Source organism: Theobroma cacao, chromosome 7 (genome assembly GCF_053813885.1).
Source record: "Theobroma cacao isolate CCN51 chromosome 7, ASM5381388v1, whole genome shotgun sequence".
NCBI lineage: Eukaryota > Viridiplantae > Streptophyta > Magnoliopsida > Malvales > Malvaceae > Theobroma > Theobroma cacao.
In genome coordinates, this window is record NC_142645.1 from 3,552,382 (window position 1) to 3,561,785 (window position 9,404).

General features: G+C 33.2%; 1 protein-coding gene and 1 long non-coding RNA gene across 3 annotated transcripts; both read right to left on the bottom strand.

Annotated features, from left to right (window-relative positions):
• Window positions 1–2,437: 2,437 nt before the first annotated feature.
• On the bottom strand, window positions 2,438–3,841 carry LOC18593745 (G-type lectin S-receptor-like serine/threonine-protein kinase At4g03230). 2 transcript variants are annotated; one of them, XM_088808022.1, is made up of 4 exons: window positions 3,668–3,841; window positions 3,231–3,372; window positions 2,920–3,077; window positions 2,438–2,824 (listed from the first exon to the last, which is right to left on the bottom strand). In XM_088808022.1, the coding sequence occupies exons 1-3, from the start codon at window positions 3,799–3,801 to the stop codon at window positions 3,057–3,059; spliced, it is 297 nt and encodes a 98-aa protein (XP_088664148.1). In that variant the 5' UTR covers window positions 3,802–3,841; the 3' UTR covers window positions 2,438–2,824; window positions 2,920–3,056. The 2 variants fall into 2 exon arrangements, with proteins under 2 accessions (XP_088664148.1, XP_088664150.1); XM_088808024.1 differs by having other exon boundaries at window positions 2,438–2,838.
• Window positions 3,842–8,267: 4,426 nt separating this feature from the next.
• Window positions 8,268–9,333, bottom strand: LOC148761456 (uncharacterized). Its single transcript, XR_016027398.1, has 4 exons — window positions 9,232–9,333; window positions 8,937–9,062; window positions 8,715–8,822; window positions 8,268–8,628 (listed from the first exon to the last, which is right to left on the bottom strand). It is a non-coding gene; the product is annotated as an uncharacterized LOC148761456 (long non-coding RNA).
• Between the last annotated feature and the right edge of the window lie 71 nt (window positions 9,334–9,404).

Genomic DNA, 9,404 nt, shown 5'->3' on the forward strand with positions numbered 1-9,404 from the left:
AATAAAGCAAATAGGAATCGAATAAAAGATGATAACGTGAGAGTGAATACTGCTTCATATTTCTTAAAGACACAATCATGTAAGCTATTTCGTTCAGTGCCTGGATCATATGTATGCACATGTGCATGCATAGGACCAACTTTAAAACGAGCCCTGTCAATCATAGATTATATCATTCGTGATATAATCTGATGAATAACAGGTGATATAATCTGATGAATAACAGGTCATTGCCAATATCACAAGAGTTATTGATAAAAACTAAAACTTGGGAAATGTTGACAAGTATTTGTATATTTATACTATACACAGAAAAGACTCAAGAAGGTCTTTGTTAAATTTGAGAAACAAGCACAGTCAAGAAAAATAGCGGCAATAGCAACAAGCAGATGATTTCAGTGAGAAGAGAATCCAATAATTATGAAGCAATAAGAATTACAAGTCAGCAACTCAATGCAAAGTCGTCGCAGAAGCTGTAAAGTAACTTCCCTTGAAGCTGTTTCACAATACTGCAAATGTGAATTGAAGAAAAACTGACAAAGTAGGACTGAATTATGGGGCCTACTCTCCTCCATCATTGTCCTTCTTGACTTCTGTCGCGATAAAGAAAATATGAATTGAACAAAAACTGACAGACTAGTATTATTGTCCTCGCAACTTTCTTTCACAAGGGCACCCATTTTTATGTCCTAAGGCAAAGACCAAAATTATCTGGGAACAATCAAAGAAAGTTGTATGTCCTTTGCTACTTGCTAGCTATCTTGACTAATATTGTATGTAACACTTATTATTTTCTATAAATTTTTACATAATAACAAATTTGATGTAAAGTTCATTAGTTAATGGTACGTTAATTCACTTGATCGATAACTAATTAAAATGTGAAAAGTGTAATTTTATTAATTCCGTAGAATTATTTTAGTGAAGTTTCTAAGTATATCATCTAATCCGGTATCTAGCATCATTATTTCTACTTTTTTTTTTCCTTTTGTATAAGTATATCGATAACCAACAATTATTTTCAGGGGTGTTTAACATACTATGGCCACTGTCATGCATTGCTATGTCTAGTCTATAATTCATGGAGGAATCCCTCCTCGGTTCATTTCTCTATTTTACTCTATTCTTTCAATTTTGCAGTCTTCATGATATAAGAAGCAATAGAAAAAATAATTTTGGAATTTTGAGTCTTCCAAATGATCAAAATTACACACACTACAACAAATTTGACTTAAAACAGCACATTTTATAAATGTGTTACTAAAAATATTTTTAATAACACTTTTTTTATGTTTTTTAGAACAGCTTTTTAGATCTAATTTTACTATATACATTTTTAGATGCATTATCAATAAAATGTAACAATAGAAATTATATACACTAACAAATGTTGCATTTTACTGTACAAAAAATATATCGTCCAAACAAGTGTGGTTAAAACTTAATTTTTTTGCTATTACATCAAACACTCAAATATTTCAACATCTTATCTTCTCACACTTTTGACCCGTTAATTCATTTAATGCATCCTTCCACTCACAAATATATGTCATTTACTCCATGCTACCTAATATTGTCAGAATGGCGTGTCTTTGCCAAATACTTCTAATAGGCCCTAACTGATTAGGCAAAACATATCTTCAAATTGGAATAATTAAGGGATTGGACTTATCTACAAGAACCAACATCTGAAGTTGCAAGGAATATAATCTTACTCCAAAATGGAATTTGTAATTATAGAGTCTTACAAATGCTAATTACATAGCACAAATTAATGATCAGATAATGCAGTCTTCCTAGATGGATGATTTGAATATGAGAATTATGAGCTGAGTACAGTGGAGATTTTTCCTCACATTTTTCTATAATATTATTTATGAGCAGCCTTAGCTTCATATATTATCAATTAGTGCATGGGAAGCTTTGAAGAACATTATGAGACAATTAGTAAGTATTCATAACTATATAGAAAAGAAAGGATAGCTTCTATATGAAGCATTTTGCTTGCAAAATACATGCAGGGTGCCACATGATTGGATATTTCAGTTGTATGGATATTTGAAGTCCTAGGATAGCAATTGTTTGGGGAGAAAGAATTTCTGAGAAACTTTCCTCAATGTTGACAGGGACTTTTCATATCATCTGTTATGACAATTTGACTTCCACTAACCCTCACCACTTTCCCCATTTTTTTGGGTAATAAAAAGAAGTTGATTTTTTCCAACTTAAATTGAGGTATTTGACAGGCTACTGATGATCTAAAAGACTTCACTATCCAATTGCATGGGCCTCAGGGCACAATTTGAACATCAAATACAAAATTCAACCTGGTTGAGCTCCCAACTGTGTAAAGAAAAAATCAATTAAATATTGTTCAATTCTTGCTTGTAACGTCTGCAGATTGTATATGAGACTGATGGAGTAATAAATATGTCTAACCCAGAGAAATCATGGATTAATCAACTCGTTCTTTTAAAAGGGAAGGCATCACATTAGTTCATCTACTAACTAAACCTTTACAAGCGGAATATTGGATTAAAGTTAAAACAAGGGATCTCTCTTTGATATAAACTAGTCCTAAAGAATTTATAGGATAATTGAGAGATTGAATACTGAAATTGAAGAAGTCCAAACTTTTGTTTGGCATATATTCATAAACCAGCATCTTTTCCTCTCCTTCAATGCAACATCCCAGGAGCTTTACAAGATTTCGATGTTGAAGCTTGGCAATTAGTGCTACTTCATTTTTGAACTCAGTTAAACCTTGTCCAGAGCTTCTTGAAAGCCTCTTCACAGCGATCTCTTGTCCATCTACCAGGTTACCCTGAAAAAAATGTACTTTAAAGAGTTGTAACTTTGTTCTAAACATACTTCATACTTTGTCTTCTGATCAATTTCACCAGAATGTTGCAAATTTACCCTGTATGCATGCCCAAAACCACCTTGTCCTAGTTTGTTGTCAATGGAGAAATCATGGCTTGCTTCGGATACTAATGATAAGTCGAATAACTGGACTTCTGAGTCTTCGCTTTGCCCTTCAGTGCTCCTGTCCTTTATCACATGGTTTTCTCTAGCCCCTGAAACATTTTAGTACATACTAACATTAGCCATAGAAGGCTATATCATGTTGGTCAATTGTATTTCTGAACATACTAGGGAAGTTGGTAATTAGTATTCTAAAACATAGTGAAAACATGATTTGTGAAAGCAAATGGATCAGATAGTGTTACCTTATAAACAGGTCCAAAACCACCTTCCCCTGGCTTGTTGTCCATAGAAAAGCTATGAGTAGCAAGCGCAAATATTGCAAGCTCCAAGTCTTCATCCAGGCCTTGATTTTCTGAATCATTTTCCTTATTGTTTTCTGTTTCTCTGAAATAGTAGTCAAAATAGGCTTTTTATTCACCATAAAATATGCATTCTAATTGAGCTAGATAACCTAACATAAAACTCATTTTTCACACCAATAAGCATTGAAAACTACTTATATTTTGAGAGAAAAAAAAAGATTATTCCAATGAACTGGCAAACAATCTAATTTACTTCTTTTGAAGAAACTGCATGTGGATAAGTGGATTAGGTAGCATCACTATTAACAAGGCAATTTTTTTTGTTTATTTAGCTAAGGAATTAAATGACATATTTGTGAAGGATATGTCAAAATTACCTTTCAACTTTCTGCGGACTCTGTAAATGTAATAACTGACTATAAACAGCCCCAAAAGCACAACACAGCGGTTTTGCAATAGATGCAACAAGCTTCAACCTTGGCTTATTGCATCCAAGCTTGGCTTTCTGCATTCCATGTGTAGCCTTGTATCATCAGTTTGGTTAGGAGCAAGTCCTGTGATCAATGATTTCTATTTGAGACATTTTGGATGGTTGACATATAAAATACAAACACCAGGTGGGTTGATCATGCATTGTTTTTATGAGATGATGTGATTGACTGACTCTTGATCAATGAACTGTACACAAAGTGCAGCAGAAAACAATTTATAAACATTGAGATTCCAGATAATTACTTGTATTGAATAATTTCCAATTCATCAACCATTTCACACCAGTAGACATTTTCATTAAAAGCACAAGGCACAAGCATCAGCTGGGAATGCAATTACTTGATTATTAAAACATAACTCAAAGCATAGTCTTACGAACAGTATATAAACAGAGTTTGTAGCATGGGAGATGTGAGGATACAACTCCCTAACCAACCTTTAACATCGATATGGTTATTTCATTCTACATGCCCCCAGCAAATGGAAAAGGAAACAATAATGTCTAATCAATCTTACTTGTTCAACAAGGATTTGGAGGATAACAGCTAAATCAATAAATTGGGGTTGAATTAAGTTATAAGATTTTGATCACAAATAGAGGAAGTCCTCTCATAAATGAATCAAACAATATTTATGGCAAGTGACGCATGCTTGGTGCTGTTAAAGATTTGCTTATGATTGCAATAATTTTATTAACTACTAACTTGTTCATAATGTTTTTATACTAGCATTTTTTAAATAATGCTAGTTTGAAACATGACCATATATATATGAAGCTTTATATGAAGCTTGTTCATAGATTACAATTGACTCTTTTTTCTGATTTATATGAAGCTTCAGTGCAATCATCTTGTCAATTCTTTGTGAGATAACTATAGATAACATTACCCCCAAAAAGGCACTTGCAGGGTGCTAAGCTTAAAGTGGGACTGAACCGTTGGTATCAATGCATAAGGTACAAAACATACTGATCATCAATAGCATCTAATAATGGCTTGGAGATGAAAGAGTTAAGTATATAATAATCTGAAAATTATATTTGTTAATTTTTGTTAATTGTTAAGTTTATTTAGAAATTGAAATTATTATCATTATTAAATTATTTATAATTATGCTAGTTAATTCTTTTAAGTAAATTATTAAAAATGATTCCTTTGAATAATTTTCAGAATTTTTTTATATAATTTTCATATAAATTTTTTCCATTAAGTTGTTTTATATTTTTAGCAAACATTGAACTTCTCGTTTGAATGTTTTATAGACATTATCTTCAACTCTTCGCCTCCTCAAACGCCAAAATACAAACTCAGCCACTGCAGAACATTATCAAAAGCAATAAATATGTGAGGTTTTGTAGACATTATGAAAATAAAGTGACATTTACTAAGTACCAACCACTCTTTTTCCCTTCAGTTTGGTCTCCTCCAAAAGTTCTAGCCAATCCAAAATCTGAAATTTTTGGATTCATATCACTACCAATCAGAACGTTACTAGCTTTGAGATCTCTATGAATAAAAAAAAATTATTCAAATGAAATGGCAAACAATCTAGTTAACTCTTCTGAAGAAACTTTCGATTTGCTAGCTTTACTATTAACAAAGTAATTTTTTTTTTGTTTATTTAGCAAAGGAACGAAATAAGCATAATTATGAAGGATATATCAAAGTTACCATTCAACTCTGCACGACCTCTGTAAAGGAAATGACTGACAGTAAACAGCCCGAAAAGCACAACACAGTGGTGTTGCAATTAATGCAGGAAGTTTTATCCTAGGCTTATCTTTCAATTTTGTATGATGAAATTCGATAAAGAAAAGCATACATGAAGAAACACAAAAAAAGCTGCGAAAGCAAGAAAAAATGTAGACTCATACATGATTCTGAAGCAGACACTTTAACATATAGATCCTGCCCTTTTGATTGAAATTGTTTGTAATCAATCAAATGATGAAACCAAAGGTCCCAACCACTGCCTCTTCCTCTATTATCTGAACTAGTGTATGCCATATAGAAATAGTTCTGTAGATAGTTAACCCTGCATCCCTTGAGATTCATAGTTTTAGTCACCCAAGAATGTGTAGCATCTGGCATTTTCAAATTTCTTAAATCTGATAAATCCATCTCTGCTTTGGCAGTTGAATGGCTTATTGTGCTTACACCCTTGGGACCAGTCTTATGAGTTCTATCCTTCAGGGAATTCAGGCTTAAACATCAGCTTTCAGGGAATTAAAGCTTGAATCCTTTAAAAAGTGGAAGCTGAGTACCATCACAATTCCCTTTTGAACCACAAAGTCCATATCTGTCAAAGTAGTCTCTCGGAGCAAATGAGGAAAGCATCCAAGCTTGCTTTCTGCATTTCATGTGTAGTTATGTTATCAATTATTTCCATTTGAGACACTATGGATGGTTGACACATAAAATAGAAAGACCAGGCTGGTAGATCATGCGTTGTTTTTATAAGATGATGTGGTTGACTGACTTTTGATGAATGAAGTATACACAAAGTGCAGCAGAAAACAAATTATAAACGTTGAGGTTCCAGATAATTCGTATTTCTCAATAATATGAAGCTTATTCCTCTAAGCATAATATATATATTTAGAGTAACCACACTAATCATATCAACTTAAACTTACTCATAATTTGCATGCAACATAAAATCACCAACTCTTATATAGATAATTGAAACTATTAATCTTGTTTAATTATATATGTATTCATCATTTGAAGTGCTTTAAAATATTAATCATGATTAATTTCAATATCTTGGTATTGATACATCACTTCCCAAATATGCTTTCCTTTTTTCTTTTTTTCATATATAGACACTCTTTAATTAGGAGATTGTAGCCAGCTAGATACCATTATTGCCAGTCCAAGAGGTGACACTTTGGAGGTTGAATAGCATTTTATTTTCGGGTTTTTTAGTCTTGAGATGAGTGGCAACATTAATTCCTTTGGATCTGTTGAATTAGCTTTTGTGTATAAAAGAAGGTATCCCTCCTCAAACATGGCAAATCCCCTTTCGAACCCATTATTTTAAAGAAAAGAAAATGCTAATTTAATAGATTAGTTGCCAACTAGGGACAAGCTCCATTGATGTGACATTAATTTTGGTATATTCTAACACTTGTTGACTAGATTCAATTGGACAGGATTTTTAATTTGGATGAAATTTAAGGGTAGTGATTAAACAATGGAAGTGACATTGGAGGTTCTAAGTCCCTTACACCTAAGAGAGAAATGAGTTTGTTCAATTGACACAGCTTTGGTACATACAGAAAGTAAGCTAATACCACAGCCATATTTCTCATGTGACTTGCAACAAATTTGAGACTGAAGTATGGAAAAATACTGGGTATTTGTATAAATTACAATACAAATAAAGAAAAAAAAAATGAAAGAGACTAAATAGAAAGGGGAAGTGGGAAGGTCCCCAAACTCAATTAATTGCAAGTGGAAGAAGCAAAGCCCAACTTTGTTGGCAGCAAGGTCATGTTCCCACAGATGATTTTGTTGCAGGGTGTTGTAAATGATATTTACTTCCAGGCTCTGTCTTTTGGTAAATAGAAGCTGATAATGGTTCTCTGGATCAAGCTCAAATATAGCTCAAATGTAGGCATTGAATAGGTTTGTTGGCCTAACAGGGGAACGTCTTTCAATTCTTTTAAGCCTTTGAGCCCTGTGTTGAAGATTGGGTTAAGCTGTGTTTACTTATTGTTCATTTAAGATTGGTGTATAGGGTCCTTTTGCAGGTGTGGTTTTTTGCTCACTTGGGTGTTGGAAACGATTTTGTATGAGTATACCCCTTTATTTTGTACGGGGCATACTAGGCAAAATCTCTGTTAAGAGAGGAACTTCTGTTCCCTTTTCTTCTGAATAATATGGAAATTTCAAAAAAAAAAAATATAGCTCCATCTTCAAAAATGAATTGCAAATCCTGGCACTGATGAGAAAATCAAGCCTTGTTATTGCTTTTAATAAAAGCAAATAAAATTTGAATGGTTTTCAGTTGGGCAATTACTAGTTCCCAAGTAACAGTTTTAACTGCTACTTTCTTGTACCAAATTCCCAAGAAACGATTCTTAGAGCTTCTAGGACTAAGGAACAAACTGGGAGGAGGTGAAGATATCGATTCCATCAGTAAAACAGTGTTGGTGAACATGAAAGACAGAATGTCTTTTTCTTTCAAATTTCAGAGCTTGTAAGAACTCATAGAAAAACTTTTCAGTTTGGCAGATTTTAGAGAGCAAACATGTCTAAACTGATGATCGTTGATAATGTTTAAACATGTTTAAGTCTTCCTTGAAAAGACCAAACTTTTCAGTTTGCGGAGAACTCTTATTTCTGATTTTTATGAAGCTTCAGTGTAGTCATCTTGTATTGTCTCTGTGAATCATATATATATATATATGACCCCCGAGTAGGCACTTGCTGGGCGTTAAGCTCAAACTGGGACTAAACCACTGGTATCAAAGCATGATCGATAACTTATAATAATGGCTTGGAGATGAAAGAGCTAAGTATACAGTTTGTCAATTATCGACCATCTAGTACTGACAGAGTTATTTCATTTGTGGAAGAAGATACATGCTTGTCTGAGGAAGAATCTTCTTCAAGTGGACTTTCCTTAAACAAATTACCAGCTTGTTTGGGGTGTGGCAATTCAGTTTCACTTCCCAACATCAGAATCACAAATGACATACTTGGCGTCTCCTCAGGATGCTGTTGTAAACTTAAAAGACTGATAATGGAAGAATTGTATCACTTCTGATAGATTGCAAAGACTCTCCTAAGCATTCTTCAACAGGTTTTAAAGGACTGCCTTATTTCCATAATCTCCATGCCTGCAGCAAATTGAAACCCTTTTAGGTTTTATCAATCCAAGATAAGCAACAAAAAATTGATTATAAAAATATCTGCTGAAACTGACATGTTCAACAAGGTTGCCGCTCTGTGTTGGATGGTAAAGCCCTCTATATTTTCTTCCCACTTATTATCTCCAGCAATAATATACCAAAGCTAAAGAGATCTGATTTTACTGAAAGCAGTCCATCAATAGCATATTCAGTGCCATATAACCTCTGCAGAACATTATCAAGAGAAATAACTATCTGAGCATATGTAGACATTATGAAAATAAAGTGACACTTACTAAGTTCCAACCACTCTTTTAGTGTTCCCTTCAGTTTGGTTTCCTCCAAAAGTTCTAAGCAATCCAAAATCTGAAATTTTTGGATTCATCTCACTATCAAGCAGAACGTTACTAGCTTTGACATCTCTATGAATGAAAAAAAATATATTCAAATGAAATGGCAAAGAATCTAATTAACTCTTTTGAAGAAACTGTGTTTGGATTTGTTAGCGTCAGTATTAACTAAGTATTTTGCTTTTGTTTATTTAGCAATGGAACAGAATAAGCATATTTATGAAGGATATATCAAAGTTACCATTCAACTTTGCACGACCTCTGTGAAGGAAATGACTGACAGTAAACAGCCCGAAAAGCACAACACAGTGGTGTTGCAATTAATGCGGGAAGTTTTGTCCTTGGCTTATCTTTCAATTCTGTATGATGAAATTTGATAAAGAAAAGCATACATGAAGAAAAACAAAAAAAAGC

Excerpts from the sequence above, each read along its gene's own strand:
- LOC18593745 (XM_088808022.1), bottom strand. The coding sequence starts at position 3,801 with ATGCAGAAAGCCAAGCTTGGATGCAATAAGCCAAGGTTGAAGCTTGTT. Across the intron at positions 3,373-3,667 it reads AGTCCGCAGAAAGTTGAAAG|AGAAACAGAAAACAATAAGG; the intron begins GTAATTTTGACA and ends CTACTATTTCAG. Across the intron at positions 3,078-3,230 it reads GTTTTGGACCTGTTTATAAG|GGGCTAGAGAAAACCATGTG; the intron begins GTAACACTATCT and ends AAAATGTTTCAG.